The following is a 25461-nucleotide window of genomic DNA, read 5'->3' as shown; positions in this document are numbered from 1 at the left end:
CTACTGTCCACGACATTTCCCTGAATAAATCCATATGACACTGATACTTTAAACTGATCGTATTGAGGATTTTTAAATGCAGATTTTTTTCTCAGCCATGATAGTCAACAAAAATTTTTTTTTTTTTCGGATTGGTGGGTTTATAAAGCTTCTTGTGTGCTCTCCACAATATTGTGGATTCAGTACAATTTCAAGTGTAAAACACACTTTGTTTCCATTTTATGTGGATTTCACACAGACGTTATAACTAGTAACATATTAACCTGAAACCTTTCTATATTAAAAGAGCATTATTTAGATGATTTATCAGCTGTTTTCTTCATGGGATCTAAATAATGTTCTCACAAGGTCCAACTGTTGGTGTTTTGGCCCAAACGTTGCTTGACACTAAAGTAAGGCTCTGGTGGTTTTACTTTCGCAACATTTTTTGCCTTCCAACATTTCAACCTTTGCATGGATCGACACTTTACACCACAGCATCTCAGTCCTTTCTGGAATTTCACGATGCCGTTTTAGAATCCACACTTCTGTTTTTCACACACAAGGGACAGATTCATCTTCATCCTGTCCATCCATTCGAGTGAACTTCTTAGAATGGCCTATATAAAGATTATACACCTGAATTCAGTGTCTGAGACAGAGCTACAGAAATCTGCTTGGTGCTGTCACACAGCATGAGACAACAAATGTTTGAGCAGTACAAGATCTTTAAACCCTAAAAAGATTCTCTAGTGCCACATCGAAATGAAATGATAAGAAAACAAGCAGGAGCAACATATGCTGCCTTAAAAAGAAACTTGCCTGTCTAGAGGTTATTGTGGTTTCAGCAAAGGCTGTTCCGACATACATTTTGTTTTTAGTTAATCTTTCCATTAAATAATTTGCTACTATTGCGTTTGAAAGTCCATAGCAGGTCTATATAAAATATGGGTTCTCTCTGGCAAAGAACCTCATCTTATCACCTGATTATTTGAAGGTAAGGGTCAATGACTGAACCAAAATCGGTAAGTCTGACATTTAACCAAAAATATCATCACATGTAAGTCTACACTCCAGGAACCAGAGTCCAGACATTCACACAGAATAACAACAAATAAGCCGTTGTATTGTGCTTAATATGAAATATTCCCATCTCTTATGTTATTGCGCTTTCAGTTGTATTTCAACTTAGTCTCAGGTGTCTCTCCTAAAATTGCTTCATTGTTCATTGATCTCTAGAAGAAGAAAAAAACAACGAGATATGAAAGAGATTATATCTTTGATTTTACTTTCTTATGGGTTATCACAGAGGTCTCACCATGTAGCTTAATGGACCTTTTTCACAAGACTGTGATGACGTGTTCAGCGTTCATTAGCCTCATAAATCCTTAAAAGTTTTTTATATTTTCATTTTTTAAATGTATAGAAAAATGGCCATGTAACCTGTCATATCACATATAACACAGGATGCTTGTAGCCTGTGAAAAGTGTGTATTTACAGTTGTAACAATTTACACTTCCATACGAAGCTTCCTGAAACCAGCACCAGTATAACTTTTGATGCACCAAAAGACTAAAGATTCCTTTGTAAAGATTTGTCAATTTAATCGCATGAACTTTATTTTGTTTTGCTGCCTGATGTGTAAAATGATTGTAGATTTGGGTCAATTTGAAAAGAAACGCTTGAGTTCATGGTGAGATCTAAGTTATAGACTTGACAGCAGACTTGACTTGAGCTATTCTACAGCAAGTGAGGTAAAATACTACGTGCACATCCAAACGAAAATAATTATCAAGTTTTGCTTAATTCAAATGATGATTTTCAGACGTCTGACGCTTTCATCCAAAACGACTCGCAGTGCATTTAAGTAACAGAATGCATGTCGTTATTCACAGGCATGGGTCAACACTCTCAGTGTCAGTGTCTTTAAATTCCTTCAGATGTGTGGCACACTGGAGTGTGTATCAGCTTCTTCTGAAACTGGGATAAATAACGCAAACGGATGTTGCTTCCTGTCACTCTAATATTCAACAAAAAAAATCCTAATATTGAAGCATGTTTGGGACCTTATAGCTGCCCTCATGAACACATATAGAATTGAAACAGAAGGGAGATTTATTTAGCCTCAAACACACCAAACCCTAGTGTATGGTCTGGAACACCTAGTCTAGCAATGATCAGATCTTATCCCTACAGACCCGGCCAGCACTCAAACAAATGTGTTCAACAAAGAAAAACACAGATGGAAAATCAATCTTTTCATAGAGCGAACGAGCTGCCAACATTTCTGCAGCCGGAGAAACTTTAGACTGAACAAACATAGAGCTCTCTTTGTGCCAGTAAACTTTCACTCATAAGAGGCATTTCACAAGACTCCGGAAGAATCTTAACCAGTTAAACCCTTCAGTCCACCTAAATCACATCTTCCCAAAATCTTTGTTTATGTCAACCCTGCTGTGAGATGATGAAAAAGTTTGATTTGACCTGAGGTAAATAAAACTGAAAGTGTCATTAAGTCAGCGCATTCAGGCCTTCTTTCAGTGTCTCGAGGTCTGTGGAAAACACAACGAGCATTCTTTCTTTTCCTGTCTGGGCAGATTTTCCAGCCTTCTCATGAGTCTGCAGTATTTTCATATGTTAATACTACCTCATGAGTATTGTGGTAGTTGAGTGCTGATGAGATACAAGGATCAGAGAGAATACAGTGGAACCTTCTTTTATAACAATCTAACCTTGATCCCGAAAATGTTTTTGTGGTGTCTGGACAATCATTTTATATAACATTTTTGGCCTATATCTCGTGTGCTGTTCGTTTTAAATTTTTGAATATTCAAACCTTGAAATCATCCTCTAGGAATGTACTTGCAAACACCTTAGTAGCCACATAGCAACACCCTAGCAACCAAGAGGATTGGTTACAATCACCTGTGATTCTTTGGTTTTCCTGCACTAGATGAATAAAATAGCAATAAAACATGATCCTAAATTATTGTCCAGCTAAGTTATTGCTGTATTGTTTTGGATTTTAGTTTTATTCAGTTTAATTTGTGTTTTAAATTAGCTTTTATTGTTAGTGTTGTTAGTTAAAGTTGTTGCAATTTTGGTATATGCTTTTGTCATTTTATAATTATTTATTTTATGTTGCTATATAAGATTAATTCATTTTTATTTTAGTTAAAACAAAAAAAAATATATTATAATTTTAGCGCTTCAGTTTATTTTTGAGGCAACATTTCGATTTTTCACTTAAGGTCAATATTCTATTTGATTTCAATGAACAAAACGTTTTCCAAGATTTAATTTTAGTAAACTAAAATAACCTTTTGTCCAGTCTCTAAAACTTTAATGAACCACTGATGTACTATGAAATTGCTATAAAAAAGGTATGAAACAACACTGGTGCACACAACAATCGCACAAAGCAATAGAGAGAAGGGGAATTGTTACTATTAATAAAAGTTGACCTTTTTATGGTAAACATATTTTTTATCCCCGTTATGTTGTGAGTGAGATGTAAATCTCTGCAATGGTTTTAGGAAGTATGGCAGAAATGAGGAAAGATGTTGCCCAACAACACAAGACCCAGCCGGTGCTTTGTCAACAGTTTACTGATTTGGATTTTTCTCTAATACTGTTTAGGTCTCTTGAATGCCAAGTCTTCTGTTCGTTTATTTAGTAAATGAGAAAAACATTCAACAGAAAACCTGCTACATCACCAGAGCCGTATTTGCATGTATTGCATGCATTCATTTGCAAAGCATGTAAGTGTTCATGCTGTAATCAAGTCAAAATCACCTTTGGGCTGGGCTGTCACGTGGTAAGTGACGTCTACTGACAGGTCTGACGGGATGATTGACAGCCGCTCACCTTACACTGAAGTGATGAGAATAACAGTTGACACTAATTACAATGTCATCGAAACGTACTTATGCCCCTGAAGCAGAGAAATGCAAAAAGAAGAAACCCGACCAGGATAAAGATAAGGCATTTGATGTTGCCGGAGAGGTACACATAATGCCAACTTTTGAACAAGTTAGTTTGCTACTTTTGGGAAGCTGGAAAGCTCAGGTAGCCTCAGATAAATGTGAGCTACCTCAGCTAACGGGCTATGATTGTTTGTATGTATGTAAATAAAGTCAGCTTTTTACAGAGTTTTCTTTACAAAAAGGCTCAAATAAATGTGTCTCAAGCATAGACCTGTGCTACTATTTTTATAAATCAAGCCAATTATAATCAGACTGATTTCGGTGAGTATTTTTGGTCAGCTGATATGTACTTTCACTGTCTGCTGAATTATGGTTGAAAGAGGATCAGAATTTATCAGTGCATTTGCTCTGATACAGTTTTAAGATCATGTCATTCAATATGACACTGGCAATATCCTTATAAACTACAAGCAGGTTAAACACTTCACTTTACACTTTCAACACCTAAAAGTCACGATTCTCGAGAAATTTCAAAAAATTATTCTGAGTCATATCATTATGGCAATTTTATTTCAAAGTCATTCAATACACTCTGGGCTGTTTCAATCCCTTGTTGGGCAAATATGGACAACACAACACCAATCATTGGGTTAAATCAACCTAGTCTGTGTAAATTTATGTGTTGTTGTTTTAACTTAGATCAGCATAAAGACTGTGGACAGAATGTAAGGTGTTAAGATTTCAGTTAAGTAGTGTTGACTCCATGAGTCTGTATGGCAGGATGCAAAAAGCAGAAGGAACATTTCCTTTTAGAAAAGTCACAAGAGTGAACTAGCCCATCAGAAGGTATATTCTGAAAAACTAAATACATTCTATCCGGGAGTCGTAGTATATGGTAAGTTTAGTGCAATGTTTTGCGTATTATCTGTCTTAACACACAGTTGTAGTATTAATAGCTGATGCTGTCATTAATCAAGTTTAACATATTCTGTCTTAGTTAAAAATATCAGTAACGATCAACAATAAGATTAATTTTTCAATGAATTAGCTAACCTGAACTAACAATCTTAATGTTACGTCATGTATCTTTCAGCATTTACTAACACATAATTTGTCACTGTTAACATGAGTTAATGCACCATGATTAACATGAATGACATTAACATGAAACAAGGATAAATGCATACAAAATATGTCATCTGGAGCGACAGAAATAACCTGTAAAATAACGGGTTTTATTACTGAAATGTTTTCAGTTTTCCTTTTAAATTTACGTTCTTTTTGGGCATTTTACATTTTGTTCACCGCATTTCAAAAAGACAATAATAATCTAAAAAAATCTGTTAAATTGATTTTTTTTACATTTTATATGGAAAATCTGTATACAAAAAAATACGAAAAGATACTGTTAAATTACTGTTTTCTTTTTAAAGTTATCGTTAACCTAGTTTATCTTGGATTTGTATTCTATTGACGTGTACTATTTTTGTGAAAAATAATGACTAAGAATAAAAAAAAAAGAATGCAGTGCTTTGTGCACACTTTTGTACCGTACATACTGTACATGGCGGAATCGACATGAGGAGAAGAATAGGATTTACAACACAGCGTGTATTTCATGTCTCTGATGTTTATATTGTAAACAGAACTGGGTTATCCATGGAGTTGACAACAGCACTGGCCGAGGTCACGGACACTAATTCCAACCTGAGCGGTCGAAATCACACATCGGATCCCTGTTCCCGTGAAAGTGCTCTAAAGACGACAGTGTTTCCCATTCTCTACTCCATTCTCTTCATCCTGGGCCTGTCGCTGAATGGCCTGGCAGCATGGGTTTTCCTCAGAATCCCCAGCAAATCTCACTTCATCATCTACTTGAAGAACATCGTTGTGGCCGATATCATAATGACGCTCACCTTCCCCTTTAAGATCTTCGCCGACTCAAACATTGCATCGGTCGGAATGCGTGTCTTTGTCTGTCGCGTGTCATCCGTGCTCTTCTACCTCACCATGTACATCAGCATTTTGTTCTTTGGCCTAATCAGTGTGGATCGCTGCAGAAAGACCATGTGGCCTTTTGTTGGCACCAACGCTAGACGCCTGCTGCACAGAAAGCTCCTCGCAGGCGCCATATGGACGACCCTCGTGACTATTTGCCTGCCAAACGTCATTCTGACTAGTCTTCCAAACAAGTCGGCTCGCTTCAAGTGCAGTGATCTGAAGACACAGATGGGACTGCGGTGGCATGAGGTGGTCAACCATATTTGCCAGGTGATCTTCTGGGGAAACCTTGTGACCGTGATAATATGTTACGCGCTCATCTCGAAAGAGCTCTACAAGTCTTATGCCCGAACACGAGCTGGACACGCGACACAGACTGGACAGCATAAGAAAGTCAGCATACAGGCAAATGTCTTCCTTGTGTTGGCGGTCTTCTTCGTTTGCTTTGTACCCTTTCATTTTGCCCGAGTACCGTACACCATCAGCCAGACACAAGGAACGCTCTTTAACTGCGTGCAGAAGTTGTTGTTCTTTCAGTTGAAGGAGAGCACGCTGTGGCTTTCCTCCCTCAATTCTGTGCTGGATCCACTCATCTACTTCTTCCTCTGCAAGTCATTCAGGAGCTCTCTGTTGAACATCGTCTGTCTGTCGCGTGGATGCTGCAGAGATCTCGACACAGACACGGTCAGTACACAGATGTGATGGAGGAACTTTTTTCCCTGTGCTTTTATGAACACTCTCGTAGAACATGAGGCCATGACAGAGGGCTTTCCTCGACTAGCAAGAATTACATTATTATCTGCAAATGCATATTTCACAGGGTTTGACAGCATCATTAAAATTAATGCAGCCTCTGTACATTTTTTATGTAACACCAAAAAATGTTCTACCAATAAAAATATCAATGATGTTATAAATAATTGAATTTCATTTGAAATCATTAACATATCACACTGAATGAAGCTTCACTTTGATGCATTCAAGAACTGATAAATGCATTGCAAGGATCTAAAACAAAATGACAATTTTGCCAATTCAAAGATAAACTATCATGAAAGACTGAAATATGTGAAACCTTTTATATATTGCTGTAGATTTAAAATGTTATTTATTTTTGTAGGTTTTTAGAGAAATGTTGTAATATTAAAACGTTGGGTCTTTGGTGTATCAGAATTTCAATGATTTTACTAACTGACTGAACAAATCTCAAGAACATCTAAGGTTTTTTATGCAGGATATACTGTAGCCCTATAACAGCAGCCTATTTATGCATACACATATAATCACAAAATAATAATAATCAGACAAGCCATATTTTTCAAAAAACTATTTATTACTTTTCTATAGCTCAGTGGTTAGAGCATGGTTCTAACAATGCCAGTGTCAGATTCAGAAACAAATTTTTACAGTATATTGTATTGCAAGTCGCTTTGGATAAAAGCGTCTGCCAAATGCATACATGTAAATCTAATAGCAAGTCCACCCCCCCCCTTCCACAACAATATCACCTGACCCTCATGCTCAAGCACACATTTCAGAAAGTTCAGCCCAGGAGAGAAAGCGGATCAGTTAAGTGTTTCTTAAAATATCGTTTAAATGTTGCATGACAAATACCCTGAAATTCTCAAAGAAATTATTTTGAATTACACTTGAACGTATCGTTTATTGTAATAATCATGTCATGGTTCTTCAGGGAAGACATGGCAGGAGAACCCAATTGCAGGCACACTCAGACGTAGGGGGTAACAAGGGTTTTTATTAGACAGAACAAGACTATACAAAAAGGCAAAACAAAACCCACAATGGGGAAAACAATACTGAAATAACTTTAACAGAACTCAAAGACACGGACTCAATAAACTAAGAAAACAAACACTTGGAACGAACACTAACTAACACTTACTAGACAAGGGAAACAGGAACAAGGCCAGACGAGACGAGACGAGACGAGACGAGACGAGACGAGACGAGACGAGACGAGACGAGACGAGACGAGACGAGACCATGAATATCTTTAAACACAAACGAGGGAAACCATACAGCTTACAATGAACGAGCACAGGACAATGAACACGAGGGTGTTTTAAAGGGAACAAACACAGCATCATAACGAGGAACAGGTGCTGGGGATTAGCAAAAAGGAGAGGCTGACGAGGAACGAGATGTAGGGAACAATGACAAGACACGAGAAAGAACCATGTCTTTCCCACATAAAACCATCAGGCAATGCCATGGCTCCACTCGAGACAGGAATAAAAAATGACATGATAGTGGAACCATGACAAATCATTTAATTTTTATGAAAATGGTAAAAAAACTATGTTAAAAACTTTTTTTGGCCACTGACAAAAATTATCAAAAATTATTTAGCTACACTCTAAAAAAAGGCTGGGTTAAAACAAACCCAGCATTGGGGTTATTTTAACCCAGCCATTTGGGTTAAATCTTTGACCCAACATGCTGGGTTGTTTTATTTACCATGAACTATTACATTGCTAGTTTAAAACAAACTCAAAATGTTTGAAAATAATAATAATAAAATCAAAGAATTACTTGAGGCACTAGTAAGAATCAAAAGTTGAAGTTTTATTAAGGATCGAAATGCAAGACAAAAGGAATTCATACAAACTTGAACAAATCAATGAACAATAAAACGGCATATAAAACACTTCGATGCAATTTATGTTTACACATATTAAAAAATAAATTACATAAGTTTAGATTTTAACATATACATAAAGTAGCAAAAGAAAATATAAATAGTTTGACAACTTTCCACTTCGAAACTCATAACTATTTACAAAATACAATTAACAAAGTTGCACGAGTAAAATGCTTTAGGGCAATTCCAGCATTATGGATGTGACAAAAACACTAAGAGAAGTTTTCTATTTTAAAGAAAGGAAATAAACAAGCGTTATGGATGTGAAAAAAGGACACCATATTCGGGAGGCAACAAACTTTGTTGGATTTCTGTTAACTAATATGTACAAACCTGAAGCAATAATATCTTAAATTGAAGAGAGACCTCACACAGGTAATTGAACCATCAAATGTAGATGAGGTGCAGTTAGTACAGTTAAACCTTTGGTAAAAACTTTGTTCATGGTATTGGTTGACATTTGCAAGGAATGTATTAGTCCAAGAACTTTCCTCTTCATATAAACTACTTTTTTTTTAAAAAGCTTTAGTTCTTTCGGTTCCAGTACTGCTTAACCTGACATATCCACGGTCAGTCTTACAGAAGAGGATTCTTTTCCTGGAAGTTTGTAGACAACAGTGTGGCGTGCACTTTTGGAAGTGGATGTCCAGCTGGAGGGTTTCTTTATCAATTTGTTCATCTATTAAGAGAAAAAGAGAGAAGAAAAGAGACCAGAGAAGAATGTAAAGAAACTGGCCTACCCAGAGCACAGTGGATTATAATAAACATATAAAGAAGTACATTAACATTTTACCTAAATAAAGTTTACCTTTAAGCTTGTTATCAGGACATCGAAGTTCCAGTCTTCTTTCTCCTGAATAGAAAGATGGGAGAAGAGTGGGATCTAGTACAGAAAGTGAAATACAGTCTTAAAAGATATATTATAAACGTAAACACAACTCTTAACTAATTCGACACACTCAGGAATACGTAGAAGAATAAAAAGACAAACAATTGTTCGTCTCATATACCCAAAATTAATTATATCGAACGGATAACCACTAACTTTATTAGAGCCAGCGGCTATTCCCGAAGCACTGGCCAAGGTAGAGCTGCTCTCAGCGCTGACCCATGACTGTGACAGCCTGAAGCTCACACCTCCGATAGCGTCTTAACAAAATCTCAAAGAGGCGTTATGTTTTTATAAAAATCACGTATTCTTGTCTAAAATGCTCTTAAAACTAAGTTCCGTCACCGAACATTAGTGGTATTTATAAAAAATATGAGCTGGATGTTTGCTTTTTGACACGACGCTCTCTCGTGTCGACCTTAAACTAATATCAATTTGCGTAAGTTACTGAACTAAATGACTCACACATCCTTTTTGGTCAATATTTCCCTTTGAAATGTCTGACTAAAAAGGAAGTTTAAATGCTTAAAAAGCTGTAAATTGCTGTTTAAATGCTCAGCTGCGTTGAGCCTGTTGGGTCATTTTGTTGGGTTATTTTCTCAATGTTGGGTCGTTTTTTTGAGTTACCAGTCGGGTACAATTGAGTGACAGTTGAGAGAGTAAACCCCTCCCACTCCTCCACGCCTCAGACAAACTCTGCCTTCGCGGGCATTTTATCCACCTCAGGAACAAGCGAAGACAGCTGTTATTCTGAGAAAAAAAAGGTATGTTTCAGAGTTTTTAATATATAAAACTCTAACTGTACATCAAAAAAATGTATGCAAAATTAGCCTGTTCGCATTGGGTTTAAAAAGTAACGTTACAATCTAGCTTCATTAGCTTTGGATAGCTAGTCTGTAACGTTATGCCCACGTAGTTATAATTTACAGCTTTTTGATTAAAAACATCCTTTTTGGTCAACATTTCTGAAATTTCTGACTTGTGTGAGTCATTTAGTTCGGTAACTTAAACATCTCAATATTAGTTTAATGTCGACATGAGAGCGTCGTTCCAAAAAACTTACAGCTAATTTTTTTAAATAAATATCACTCATGTTCGGTTTAAGAGTCTTTTAGACGAGAATGTAGTTGTTTAGACCTCAAATGGCTGATTTATCTATAAACATAACTTCTCTTTGAGAATTTTTTAAGACGTTGTCGGAGGTGTGAGCTTCAGGCTGTCAGCAGTCGTGGTTGCTCTGATACCAGCTCTACCATGGCCAGTGCTTCGGGAATAACAGCTGGCTCTTATAAAGATAGTGGTTAACCGTGCGATATAATTCATTTTGGGTATATGAAACGAGCTTTTGTTGGTCTTTTTATTGGTCTTTTATCACATCCCTAGGTTTTTATTTAACACCGTGGCTAAATTAACAAAAAATAAGTCGTCAGCAACTTTAGATTCTGATTATCAGCCTAACAGTGATGAATTTATGAACTACTTCACAAGTAAAATCCAAAATATTAGAGAAAAAATTATAACAATGCAACCTGTAGTGAAATCCGCTGAACAAACTGACTACAGCACCCCTAAGGAGAAATTGCAATTATTTTCTACCGTAGATCACGATGAACTCTCTAAAATCATTAGATCATCAAAATCAACAACATGCATGCTAGACCTAAAAAACAACTGAAAGAGATGCTCCCAGAAATTATAGATCCTCTTCTTAGTATTATTAACTAATCTCTGACATTAGGACATGTGCCTAAAGCATTTAAGGTGGCTGTTATAAGGCCCCTTGTCAAAAAACCCAAACTCAACCCTAGAGAACTAGGGAATTACAGGCCTTTATCAAATTGACCTTTTATATCTAAGTAGTTTCAACTCAATTATGCTCCTTCCTCCAAAGGAATCACATTAATGAAGAATTCCAGTCTGGATTTCGAGCATGTCACAGTTCAGAGACTGCTTTGATCAGAGTAACAAATTATCTGCTTTTTGCGTCTGACTGTGGCTGTATTTTGTTATTGCTGCAGCTAGACCTTAGTGCTGCATTTGACACCATTGACCATAGCATACTCCTACATAGACTCGAAAATTACGTCGGCATTAACGGAATAGCATTGAAATGGTTTAAGTCTTATTTTATCCGACCGTCTTATTTATCCAACCGTTGTAGCAATTACCAAGGAGGTGTCCCGCAAATCGCAAGTCCAGTACGGTGTACACAGGGCTCATTCTTAGGGCCTACATACATGCTACCTCTAGGAGATATAATAAAGCAACTCGGAATTAGATTTCACTGTTATGCTGATGATACTCAACTTTATATTTCCTCGAAGCCTCATGAAACACAGCAGTTCCATTGAATGAAGAAATGCATAGTTGATTTAAAAAACTGGATGAGTAACAATTTTTTACTACTGAACTCTGACAAAACAGAAGTGTTACTTACTGGACCGAAAACTGCTATGCGTAACAACCAAGAATACTGCATAACTATTGACGGATGCTCCATGAAATCCTCGTCATCAGCTAAGAATCTTGGCGTTGTATTCGATAGTAATCTGTCATTTTAGAGCCATGTCGCCAACACCTGTAAAATTGCATTTTTCCATCTTAAGAATATATCTAAACTACGTCATATGATGTCACTGTCAGATGCAGAGAAATTAATTAATTTTTTCATGACATCAAGACTAGATTACTGTTATGACGGTTTAGGTGGTTGCCCTGCAGGCCCATTACAAAAACTCCAACTGGTTCAAGACGTGGCAGCTCGAGTTCTTACACGTACAAAAAAGTATGAGCATATAACCCCGGTTCTGTCAACCTTGCACTGGTTACCTATAAAGCATTGCATTAACTTTAAGATCTTGCTTATTACCTATAAAGCCCTACATGGTCTTGTGCCGCAGTATTTGAATGAACTTCTATTGCATTCCTGTCCTCCATGTGCATTACGCTTTCAGGCGTCCTGTCAGTTGGTAATACCTAGAATTTCAAAATCAAGTGCAGGTAGTAGATCCTTTTCTTATCTAGCGCCTAAACTTTGGAATATTCTTCCCTGCACTGTTCGGGAGGCAGACACACTCTGTCAGTTTAAATCTAGACTTAAGATGCATCTTTTCAATCTTGCATACACTACACTTCCATAATATTAATCCTCAGAGGATTTAGGCTGCATTATTTAGAACAACCGGAACCAGGAACACATCCAACATCAAATGATGTAGACTGGTTGGGCCTGGGTTCTCCTGAGTTTTTTTTTTTCTCTATTGGAGTTTTGACTGGCCTGTTGACGATGGGACATTAACGGAATGTTTTTGGTTTGGACTAGATCATCACATAAGTTTCAATTTACCTGAGGAAGACCCTAGCTGGACCCTGGTACAATTTAACTTTATCCTTCAGTTTTGTGGCTCACGCCTTACAGTTCGGGAAAGCAAGAATATTTACACTCCTGAATAGTTTTTCGAGAGGGGGCAACCAAGAACCAGCTCACCACATGACCGCCAAGCCAGCATCTCCAGCCGTCATGGGCGCCAAGCCAGCATCTACAGCAGTCATGGCCGCCAAGCCATCCGTTTGCATACTGTTTTGCACTATTTGCCTGTTCAGAAGCTAGACATAATTAATATTGCATATAAGAATTTATAGTCCATTTAATATTTGACCTGTGGTTCCCTCCTCTTTATCTCAAATGTGTGCTTTCACTGTGCGTGTGTGCGAGTGTGTTTGCGTGTGTGGGTCTATGTCAATGTGTGTAAGTATGTATGCATATAGTGTGTGTGGAGCATTTGTATGTCTGTCTTTTGTGTTTTTACCTTTTCTTGTTTTTACAGGTATATGACTTTAGTTGTTTTACTTGTAATCAATGTATCTCATGTACAGCTGCTTTGTAACAATGAAATTGTAAAAAGCACTATTTAAACAAAGTTGATTTGAGTAGTCCTCCACTCCAGTATCGATAGCCTAACCAAGAAAGACGTTCATATTAAAACAAACGCTTTTTTGCCCACTTGTTACTAGCTGTTTTCATGATTTCTTTGCCCAGCTATGTGCAGCTGAAGCAGCGGCTAGCGCTAATCAATGTCAAAAGGTTGACCAATCAAATGAGGATAGACAGGGATTATGAAATTCCAGCCAACTTTCAGACACACGGCAGGCTGTCGCTTAACAGAAACCATGCGTGAATATCAGCACGGAGATGGTTGACTGTGTAGTGAGATGTAAGAAGGAAAAAATAACATGGCCAATGGCTAACAGTAAAAATGTTAAAAGGTAAGATTCAGAGATGCAAACTACTTAACAGGCCTCAAGATTAATAATGGTCTTCATTTCAAATTCCTAATCTACCTTTTTTATGTAACGTCATAGTCACAGGCTTACAGCAGACATATTTTGCCTATTTTGCCAGGCAGCAGAGGTTCCAAAACAAGAGATACAGTCCAAGGTCAAAACACAATACTCCAATACAAGAATGCTCATAAATGCAGTGCAACACTGTGGCGAGTCACCCCTTGCGCAATCAGCGTCGCCAGGGAAACAGATGAGACACAGCTGCTGATCGTCAAGGCAACAATTAAAGGAGCATAAAAGCCAGCAGAACAGAAGACACGGTGAGCTTATACTCCCATGCAAGCCACAGCTAACATTGATGTCTTCTGTTCCCCAGGCTCGGATGATTGACGATCGGCAGCTCTCACGGGAACCCACTTTGAAGACACGTTTGCACGGTGGACGGATTAGCATTTGGGCACGGAGATCACGCGGAACTGGAAGAAGCATTCCCAGAACTAGCACTCCCACGCCTGGCATCCACTAACCACCGGACCTTGCACCGAGCACTCCATATTTCACTTCTAATAAATTACCCTGCCGGGGTTAAGAAAACTGCTTGTTGTGTGTGTGTCGTCTCTCCACCCGTCACATCTGGTGTAGAATCCTGGCATATATTTTTTTTTATGGAGAGTAACGACACCATTTTTTGGCAGGTATTTTTTTCTTCTCAGACCCTCTCTCTCCCTTCCTGCCACTGGCTGGTATAAAATGGAAGAGATCATCAGACGGCTCGCCGAAATCACGGTTCGTCAACAACAGATGACGCAAAGGCAGAACCGGGCAGATCTAGCCATGGATCAGATGCGGGAGACGATTGCGGCAAGGGTTTCTCTACCAGACCCACGGGTAACAGCACATTCCCTGCTGACAAAGCTGACGGACCAGGATGAGGTGGAAGCTTACCTCCATACTTTTGAGGTCATCGCCACCCGGGAGGCCTGGGAGAAGTCGGAGTGGGTGAGGATTCTTGCCCCTTTTCTAACCGGAGAAGCTCAGCGGGCTTACTACGCCCTCCCCACGACTGCTAACCAGGATTATGATGCCTTAAAAGCCGAGATCCTGGCCAGGATGGGGTTGTCATCTATCAGCGCAGCCCAGTTGTTTTCAAAATGGACGTACGATGAGAACACCCCTGTTCGGATACAAGCAGCTCAACTCTCACGTCTTGGAGAGCTCTGGCTTCTCACGGACGGACCCACGGTCGCCCAGGTAGCCGAACGGGTGGTGATGGACCGCCTCTTGAGGGCGCTACCACGCAGATACCGCACCAGTGTCAGCATGCGGGGACCCACTACGTTGAGGGAACTGATTGAGGCGGTGGAGCTGGCAGAGGCATCGGCAAACCGCGATGCTGGAGAGAGAGTGGTTCTGGGGCCCCGGCGGGTAAACCCGGCCTGGCGACCATCGGAGGGCACCTCCCGACCAGGTAACAGACCCGCGGCCCCCTCACTGGTGGATGAGCCCATGCCCACGGAGCCGGGATCTCCAGCACCACGCGCCTGGATGGCCGGTTGTGCTATCCATCAACTGGCCCAACCTGGAGCCCCTCAACGACTGGTCAGAGTAAACGGGCGAGCCGTTACAGCGACTCTGGACTCCGGCAGTGCCATCACCCTGGCGCGGCCCGACGTTGTGGCACCGTGTACGGGTGGTAAGTTAACAGTTCCAGTTACCTGCATCCACGGGGACACACGGGAATTCCCCGCTCGTCGTCGGATTGCACACCTGATTGCATTGCTGCCGGCGGCTAGTTTGTATCCTCTGACACTTGCTTCACATCACATTTGTTCCTGGTCTAAATATTAGTGTATTTTACTATAGTTACCTATCATTGTCGTTGCCGAATTATTTATAACTTTATTTTCTAAATCTATATTAATTGAAGCGTAACGCCGCTAGCATATTAGCGTGTTAGCTTGCCTTCTGTTTACAGTGTGGAATATCATCTCCCCCTATTTGTCTTTTGTGCAAACTGTTTCTCTTTTTAAGCTTATATACTAAGACTCATCAAGCAACCTTGGTAAGTTAGGATTGCACTTCATACCCGGTGAGTTATGGCTTCTATTCCTATTGTTGTTACTTGCACATCATGTCATATGTTTAGCTTAGCCTTCTCTGTCAGCGGCGAGGGTTTTACATGTGATAAATGCAGGGAAGTAGTTAGGCTGACGGTGAAGATCTTAGAATTAGAGTCTCGCATCCAATCTATATTTGAGGATAGTAAGAGTGTTAGGACTGTAGAAAACACTTCGGATGCGAGCAATGTTAGCGCACACAGCTCGGTTCCGGTTGAAAATCCCCTGCAGCTGGGAAACTTTGTGACGGTGAGACGGCATAGTCGCAGGACAAAACATCACTCAACCGTTCCGATTAAAGTCTCGAACAGGTTTGCCCCGCTCAGTGACGCACCGACTGAGAAACCTGCTGAAAGTGCCCTAGTGATCGGTGATTCTATTGTCTGGAACGTTAATATAGAGACACCAGCCACCATAGTCAAATGTTTACCGGGAGCCAGAGCGCCTGACATCAAGTCAAATTTAAATGTGCTGGCTAAGGCTAATCGTAAATACAGTAAGATTGTTATTCATGTCGGCACAAATGATGTTAGACTCCGTCAATCGGAGATCACTAAAGATAATATTAAAGAGGTGTGTGAGCTCGCAAAAACGATGTCAGACACTGTAATATTCTCTGGCCCCCTTACTGCTTACCGTGGTGATGAGATTTATAGCAGATTATCATCACTAAATGGCTGGTTGTATGAGTGGTGCCTGCAGAATAATATAGATTTTATAAATAACTGGAAGAGTTTTGAGGGCAGACCTGACCTGTTGAAACGAGATGGTCTCCATCCCTCCTGGGATGGGGTTTCCCTCCTCTCTAGAAATTTGGCACACAGTCTTAATAATGCTAAAGTCTGACTACCTATGGCCCAGGTCAGGAAGGAGACAGAATGGCTTAACCAACTGTCTGCTTGCCGTCTCGCGTTACAGAATACACAAAATATACAAAATGTAATAATCCCTTCTTACAAACAACATAAAATAGAGACTGTGTCTGTCCCCCGGATTAGCAAACATAAGATATTGCACAGACCTCTTGAAAGTAATTTAATAAACGTTAAACAAATCAAACATGAACAAAATACAGATAATCAACTGTTACGACTCTGATTACTTAATGTTAGATCTCTCTCAAATAAAGCACTTTTTGTTAACGATTTGATAACCGATCATAAAATAGACATGCTTTGTTTGACAGAAACATGGCTAAAGCCAGATGATTTTATTACTCTTAATGAATCCGTTCCCCATGATTATTACTATAAACACGAGCCTCGTCTAAAAGGTAGAGGGGGAGGTGTCGCTGCACTTTACAAGAATTCTTTTATTACCTCTCAGAAGTCTAATTTTAAATACAATTCCTTTGAAGTCATGGTACTTCACGTATCGACAGCTAATACTAAGGACAAAACATTTTTAAAATTTATTCTAGCTATTGTATATAGGCCTCCAGGGCACCACACAGATTTTATTAAAGATTTTGGTGGGTTCTTATCAGAACTAGTACTGGCCGCAGATAGAGTCCTTGTCGTCGGTGACTTTAATATCCATGTAGACAATGATACAGATGCCTTGGGACTGGCTTTCAAAGACATTCTTAACTCCATGGGCGTTAGTCAACATGTGTCAGGACCCACTCACCTTCGTAATCATACTTTAGATTTAATACTTTCTTATGGTATAAATGTGGACGATGTTAAAATCGTTCAGCAGAGTGAAGATATTTCGGATCATTATCTGATATTATGTTTGCTTCAATGGCCTACGGCTGCAAATCAAACTCCTTGTTACAAATATGGTAGAACGATTACTTCAACTACCAAAGATGCGTTTCTCGATAATCTGCCTGAATTGTCTAAAATATCTAGCATAGTAAAAACGTTGACGATTTTGACACTACTATTGAAAATTTTAACTCTACTTTCTCGGAAATATTATACACAGTTGCTCCTCTGCGTTTAAAGAAAATTAAAAATAGCAGCCCAACACCGTGGTATAATGAACACACTCAGACTCTAAAAAAAGCGTCCCGGAAAATGGAGCGCAACTTTAAGAAAACGAATTTAGAGGTATTTCGTATAGCATGGAAGGATAGTACTCGAAATTACAGGAATGCAATAAAAACGTCTAGATCCGCCTACTTTTCAACACTAATAGAGGAAAACCATCACAACCCTAGGTTCTTATTTAACACCGTGGCTAAATTAACAAAAAATAAGTCGTCATCGACGTCAGATTCTGATTATCAGCATAACAGTGATGAATTTATGAACTACTTCACGAGTAAAATCCAAGATATAAGAGAAAAAATTATAACAATGCAACCTGTAGTGAAATCCGCTGAACAAACTAACTACAGCACCCATAAGGAGAAATTGCAATTATTTTATACAGTAGATCACGATGAACTGTCTAAAATCATTAGATCATCTAAATCATCAACATGCATGCTAGACCCTATACCTACAAAACTACTGAAAGAAATGCTCCCAGAAATTATAGATCCTCTTCTTAGTATTATTAACTCATCTCTGACATTAGGACATGTGCCTAAAGCATTTAAGGTGGCTGTTATAAGGCCCCTTTTAAAAAAAACCAAACTCGACCCTAAAGAACTAGGGAATTACAGGCCTATATCGAATTTACCTTTTATATCTAAAGTTCTGGAAAAAGTAGTTTCAACTCAATTATGCTCCTTCCTCCAAAGGAATGACATTAATGATGAATTCCAGTCTGGATTTCGAGCATGTCACAGTACAGAGACTGCTTTGATCAGAGTTACAAATGATCTGCTTTTAGCGTCTGACCGTGGCTGTATTTCGTTATTGGTGCTGCTAGACCTCAGTGCTGCATTTGACACCATTGACCACAGCATACTTCTACATAGACTCGAAAATTACGTCAGCATTAACGGAATAGCATTGAAATGGTTTAAGTCTTATTTATCCGACCGTTTTCAATTTGTAGCAATAAACAATGAGGTGTCCCGCAAATCACAAGTCCAGTACGGTGTACCACAGGGCTCAGTCTTGGGACCCCTGCTCTTCGCATTATACATGCTACCTCTAGGAGATATAATAAAGCGACACGGAATTAGCTTTCACTGTTATGCTGATGATACTCAACTTTATATTTCCTCGATGCCTCATGAAACCCAGCAGTTTCATCGAATAAAGGATTGCATAGTTGACTTAAAAATGTGGATGAGTAACAATTTTTTACTACTAAACTCGGACAAAACAGAAGTGTTACTTACTGGACCGAAAACTGCTATGCGTAACAACCAAGAATACTGCTTAACGATTGACGGATGCTCCATAAAATCCTCGTCATCAGCTAAGAATATTGCCGGTGTATTCGACAGTACTCTCTCATTTGAAAGCCATGTCGCAAACACCTGTAAAATTGCATTTTTCCATTTTAAGAATATATCTAAATTACATCATATGCTGTCACTGTCAGATGCAGAGAAATTAATTCATGCATTCATGACATCAAGACTAGATTACTGTAATGCACTTCTAGGTGGTTGCCCTGCGGGCCTATTACAAAAACTGCAACTGGTTCAAAACGCGGCAGCTCGAGTTCTTACTCGTACAAAAAAGTATGAGCATATAACCCCGGTTCTGTCAACCTTGCACTGGTTACCTATAAAGCATCGCATTAACTTTAAGATCTTGCTTATTACCTATAAAGCCCTACATGGTCTAGCGCCGCAGTATTTGAATGAACTTCTATTGTATTACAGACCTCCACGTACATTACGCTCTAAGGGGTCCTGTCAGTTGGTAATACCTAGAATTTCAAAATCAAGTGCAGGTGGTAGATCCTTTTCTTATCTAGCGCCTAAACTTTGGAATATTCTTCCCTGCACGGTCCTGGAGGCAGACACACTCTGTCAGTTTAAATCTAGACTAAAGAGTAATCTTTTTAATCTTGCATACACTACACCTCCATAATATTAATCCTCAGAGGATTTAGGCTGCATTATTTAGATCAACCGGAACCAGGAACACATCCAACAACAAATGATGTACTTGTTGCATCAAAAAGTGCAGAACAGTACTCTACTCTCAGCCAGTCTTGTCTCTTTGTTCCAAGGTTACCGCAGGATGCAGTTCATGCCCAGACCTGATGGCAGAGCTGAGAATGGGAAGCAGTGACCTGACAAGTGCTAAGAGGATAGAGCTGGATAAAGGACGCGACAACTTTGTTTTTCCTACAACATTTCAAATGCTATTATATTTTTAATGATAATCTTTAATCCTTAATTTTTATATTTTTACTAAGCCTTGTTGTGCAAGCACTGTTGAGCTTGTGCAGAGGCAGCAGCTTTTGCCAGAGGGGAACTGGAATCCCCTGGTTGGGCCTGGGTTCCCCTGAGGTTTTTTTTCTCGATGGGAGTTTTGGGTTCCTCACCACCGTTTGCATATTGTTTTGCACTATCTGCCTGGCCGGGGGGGCTGCTTTAGAATTCATACTTGTATTAAATGTGTCTCATGTACAGCTGCTTTGTAACAATGAAAATTGTAAAAAGCGCTATATAATTAAAGTTGAGTTGAGTTGAGTCGTGTTACCGTGGCTGCTACCCAGGGGTCATGGCCCCTGGATGTAGGGATTGTGAACGACCTACCCGTGCCGGTCCTGCTGGGTCGGGATTGGCCTGGGTTTGAGGATCTACTGGCCACCTCTCTACAGTCGGCCGACGAGGGGGCCGCCCCCGGAGACACCGCCCTCGGAGGATCCAGGCACCACGTCGGGCCTGGCTGGCCACAGGGAGCGAACCCGAGGGTGACTGTCGACATCCTAACCTATTCTCAGACCTTTTTCAACAGATCAATGGAGGCGAATCGTTTGGAAAAGAACAGTGTGAGGACGAGCGATTGCGAAACTGCTGGGATCAGGTCCGCATCGTTGAGAATGAGGTTAGGATACCGGGGCCACATTCAATCCCATATTTCATTATAAAAAACGGTCTGTTATACTGTGTCAGTCAGAGGCGGGGGGAGATAAAGGAGCTCCTGGTGGTTCCAAAGGTAAAGACGGAATCCATTTTAGAGCTGGCCCATACTCGCCCCATGGCTGGACACCTTGGTGTGGAAAACACCATACAACGAATTCGGGATGGATTCCACTGGCCTGGACTAGATGGAGACGTCTGGAGGTTTTGTCGGAGCTGTCCCACCTGCCAGAAGACTTCGCCAAAACGACCTCCCCCCAGCCCTCTTGTCCCCTTACCTATCATTGAGGTGCCCTTCGAGCGCATAGGGATGGATCTGGTGGGACCGCTGCCTAAGTCTGCCCGGGGACATGAACACATTCTTGTGATTGTTGATTATGCAACCCGGTATCCAGAAGCAATTCCCCTGAGGAAGGCCACCTCTAAAGCCATAGCCAAAGAGCTCGTTCTCCTTTTCAGCCGGGTGGGAATCCCCTCGGAGATCCTGACTGACCAGGGAACCCCTTTCATGTCCCGGCTGATGACGGACCTCTGCCACTTGCTCCTGGTGAAACAGCTACGCACATCCATTTACCACCCTCAGACGGACGGCCTGGTTGAAAGGTTCAACCAGACACTGAAACGGATGTTGCGCCGGGTGGTGGCAGAGGATGGGCGTGACTGGGACCTGATGCTGCCGTACGTGCTATTCGGGATTCGAGAGGTACCACAGGCCTCCACTGGTTTCACGCCCTTCGAGCTCCTCTTCGGACGACAACCCAGGGGTCTTCTAGATGTCGCTAAGGAAGCGTGGGAACAACAGCCGGCCCCTCATCGCACCGTTATCTAGCACGTACGGCAGATGAAGGACCGCATTGACCGGGTGATGCCCCTGGTTAGGGAACATCTCGCAGACGCCCAGCGCGCCCAAAAACGGTTGTATGATCGGCCCGCCCAACCCAGAGAGTTCCTGCCCGGTGACCGAGTGATGGTACTCATCCCGACAGCGACATCCAAGTTTCTGGCCTCCTGGGCCGGCCCATATACCATCGTGGAAAGGGTAGGGCAGGTCAACTACCGGGTCCGTCAGCCGGGACGACGTAAAGAAGAAAAATTATATCACATTAATCTGCTGAAAAGGTGGATAGCCTCACCAACCCAGATGGCCGCCTTCGCAGACATGGAACTAGCCGTAATCCCGATGGGCGACCAACTGGCAGCGATCCAGAAGCAGGATATCCGAACCCTGGTCAGTCAGTTTAAGGACGTCTTCTTCGAGCGGCCTGGGCAGACCCGAATCATTAAACATGAGATCCGGCATGGGGCCCCAGCTACTTTCCAGAGGATGATGGATATCCTCTTACGGCCCCATCAGGCCTATGCGGCGGCCTATATTGACGACCTGGTCATCCACTCGGAGAGCTGGGAAGACCACCTCGATCACTTGCGGAGGGTGCTAACCGACCTACGGAAATCGGGACTGACAGCCAATCCACGTAAATGCCACCTAGGGCTCGACGAAGCTCAGTACCTGGGATATCAGGTTGGACGAGGACTAATCCAACCTCAGAGCAAGAAGGTGGAGGCAGTGAGGGATGCCACACAGCCACGGACCAAGACCCAGGTCCGAGCTTTTATGGGGCTGGCGGGTTATTACAGATGTTTCATCCCTAACTTTTCCTCTATAGCTAGTCCCCTGACCGATCTGACCAGGAAGGGGCAGCCAGAGAAGGTAACCTGGACCCAGGAGACGGAGAGGGCATTCCAAGCGTTGAAGACGGCACTGACGTCATCCCCGGTGTTATACGCCCCCGACTATGGCTGCCCCTTTACACTCCAGACCGATGCCTCAGACACGGGAATAGGTGCAGTGTTGTCACAGACTCGCGAGGGTGAGGATCGCGAGTCTGTAAATATTCTTGCTTTCCCCTACTGTAAGGCGCGAGCCACAAAACTGAAGGATAAAGTTAAATTGTACCAGGGTCCAGCTAGGGTCTTCCTCAGGTAAATTGAAACTTATGTGTTGATCTAGTCCAAACCAAAAACATTCCGTTAATGTCCCATCGTCAACAGGCCCAAATTGGCTTTGCCAAAGAAACTCGTTCACAAAGACCTCAATACTGCGACCAGCTTGATATATTGAGCACAGTTTGCTCCAGACATGACCGCGAATAAATGTTGACGTTTTCCTGTAGTTCGTTTCGGCTACATGATCTTTGTGGGACTATAGGGTCGTAAATAGAGCTTGCACTAAAACTAAGGGGGTTCAGATAGTCCCCACCGAAAAAATATCATTAGGGAGATCTCCTTCATCCTGGATAAATGAGCCAGCTATATAAAATCATTAACATAGTCCTTAATGGGTTGGTGGTTATGGGAAATGTAGTGTGCAAAGACAGTCCGTGTGATGAGGGGAGTGCCCTCTAGGGGATTTGAGAGGGCACTCCAGCTGGTGACTGTGACAATTTGTCTCTGTGGTCTTCTGTGGTAGATGTCACCATGTTAAAAGCTGCAAGTTCATACAGATCGTATAAAGTATCTGTGACTTTTTAAGGGTTTGGTTTGTTGTTGTTCATTTAGCACAGTGTTCCTCGCTGGAATTATACGCCTGTTTGATTATTTATAATAGTCATAATATTCATTAATAAAGGGATATTTAGACTGCACAGATAAAACATATATTTGAAATATTGTAACAGATGTCAAGGGGGAGGAGAATTTAGGTGTGTGTCAGGTTTTATTTACACCGGTGTATCCTCCCTCAGATGGCACTCATGCAAAATGCAAAATGAAAGTTAAATGCAAAAACTGAAAGCAAAAGCTGACGTGATCCGCAATATCTTCTGATTGTTTTTGAGGAACAAAGGAAGGGAAAACAGCATGTGAGTACATTTTAGAGCATTAACAGGCCATAACATGATCACTGTCTTATAAAGTGTCACCATTCTAGTTTTTAGTAAAAAATGCCCTTTACTTACTGATATATTCTGTTTAGAAGATGGCAGCCTGTGTTACAGTGTAAGATTGAGAGCATTTGTACAGTTTGTAAAGTATTTTGAAGAGCTACATCTATCTTTTATGTGCTGTAAATATGTACAGTTATTGAAACAATTTGGTTGTTGGAGAAATCTAATAATGATTATTTCAAGACAACTCTGCTTACCTTACAGAGCCTGACATCATCAACAGACAAGGATCATGGGATGTATCTGTAAGTTATGATTGTTGCACAGTGTTTACAAGGCCAAACAGTAGAGCTACTTCAAACATAATGATTAGGGGCCTTTAAAAACACATTTATGTTTTTTTTGTTTTCTTGGAAGTTTCAAAAACAACCTACAGACTCCAATAATCAAATATTTATTTTGTCCAACAGGCAGTGTCTCAGTGGCAGAAAGAAGGATTGTCCTTCTTGGCAAATCAGGAGATGGCAAAAGCAGCGCTGGGAATACAGTTCTTAGAGAAAACTTATTTACAACTAAAGCTTCAGCATCGAATGCTAGAGTTGACTATCAAAGAGGAGAGAGGAAGGTTTATGGAAAAAAGATCACAGTTATCGACACACCTGGTGTGTTTGATGCAGATCGTGATGAGAAGACGACAAACTCCGAGATTGTGAAGTCTCTGATTGAATGTGCTCCGGCGGTTGATGCCGTTATCATCGTTCTAAAGGTCGGAAGATATACGAAACATGAAAACGAGGTGGTGGAAAACATCCTGAACACACTGAAAGATAAACGAGTCTTGAAACACACAGTGATCTTATTTACCCATGGAGAACAACTGGAGGGCAAAACCATTAAAGAATTTATGAAGGGCTGTTCAGAGCTACAGGCGCTTGTTGATAAATGTGGAGGTCGCTGTCACGTCATCGACAACAAATACTGGAATAAACGTAAGCGGGGGAAAAAGAGCAACAGAGTTCAGGTGAAAAAACTGCTGGAAACCATCGATGAGTTGGTGAAAGAAAACGGCCGCTACACCAGTGAGATGCTTCAAAAACTGGAGGAACAGATTCAAGAGGAAGTAAAGAACATGACAGAAGATAATGTGCATCCAGAAGTGCAACAAGAAAAAGCGAAGACAATAATTCACAACAAAATTATGAATGGGCTTTTAGGAGGAGTAGTAGGTGCCGTGGGCAGCATTAGTTTTTTAATACCTTCTCTTGTGTCTGTTTTAAATCTATATCCAACTCTAACTGCATCGTTAGCAGTAGCGGGCCTACCCACTGCTCTCGCTGCTGGTGTTTTTGGAGTCTTAGGTGTTGTTGGTGGTGTTTTTGGAGCAATCACTGGATGGAATGCAACAGAAGAATCTGAATCTGGGTCTGATGCAAAAGGAAAGGCTTCAACGAATGCATGAGAGACTGGAGGGTTTATGATCAAGAAGGCAGGAAAAGTGTCTGGTCTTACTAGCAAAATGGCAAACTTACATTGGGTGAAACAAAACATTTAATTATTCAAGCGTCTTATATGACTAAACTATTTTTTTCTGAAATTATAAATAAATACATTATAAAATGAATGTGTATGACCAAACACATTAAAACAGCTGAAAAAATGTAATATATAACAATGAATGTAATGAATGAATTAATGTAATATATAACATGCAAATGCATATTTTTCATTGTACACCTGCTTATTTAATCTTAAAGGGTCTATATATAAGA

The 25461-nt window shown here is 40.6% G+C and overlaps 1 protein-coding gene across 3 annotated transcripts; it reads left to right on the top strand.

Moving 5' to 3' along the window:
• The first annotated feature begins 4702 nt into the window (after positions 1 to 4702).
• p2ry12 (purinergic receptor P2Y12) lies at positions 4703 to 25461 on the top strand. Of its 3 annotated transcripts, XM_056756696.1 has the most exons (4): positions 4703 to 4801; positions 5553 to 6591; positions 23957 to 23997; positions 24163 to 24382. In XM_056756696.1, the coding sequence occupies exons 2-4, from the start codon at positions 5566 to 5568 to the stop codon at positions 24245 to 24247; spliced, it is 1152 nt and encodes a 383-aa protein (XP_056612674.1). In that variant the 5' UTR covers positions 4703 to 4801; positions 5553 to 5565; the 3' UTR covers positions 24248 to 24382. The 3 variants fall into 3 exon arrangements, with proteins under 3 accessions (XP_056612674.1, XP_056612673.1, XP_056612676.1); XM_056756695.1 differs by lacking the exons at positions 23957 to 23997; positions 24163 to 24382 and adding an exon at positions 14119 to 15599; XM_056756698.1 differs by lacking the exons at positions 4703 to 4801; positions 5553 to 6591 and adding an exon at positions 23528 to 23668 and having other exon boundaries at positions 24163 to 25461.

This window comes from Triplophysa dalaica, chromosome 9 (assembly GCF_015846415.1).
Source record: "Triplophysa dalaica isolate WHDGS20190420 chromosome 9, ASM1584641v1, whole genome shotgun sequence".
NCBI classification, from domain to species: Eukaryota; Metazoa; Chordata; class Actinopteri; order Cypriniformes; family Nemacheilidae; genus Triplophysa; species Triplophysa dalaica.
Note: the sequence above shows the minus strand (reverse complement) of the source record. Positions and strands in the feature narration are given on the sequence as shown.

Excerpts from the sequence above, each read along its gene's own strand:
- p2ry12 (XM_056756695.1), top strand. The coding sequence starts at position 5,566 with ATGGAGTTGACAACAGCACTGGCCGAGGTCACGGACACTAATTCCAAC. Across the intron at positions 6,592-14,118 it reads GAGATCTCGACACAGACACG|GCTCGGATGATTGACGATCG; the intron begins GTCAGTACACAG and ends TCTGTTCCCCAG.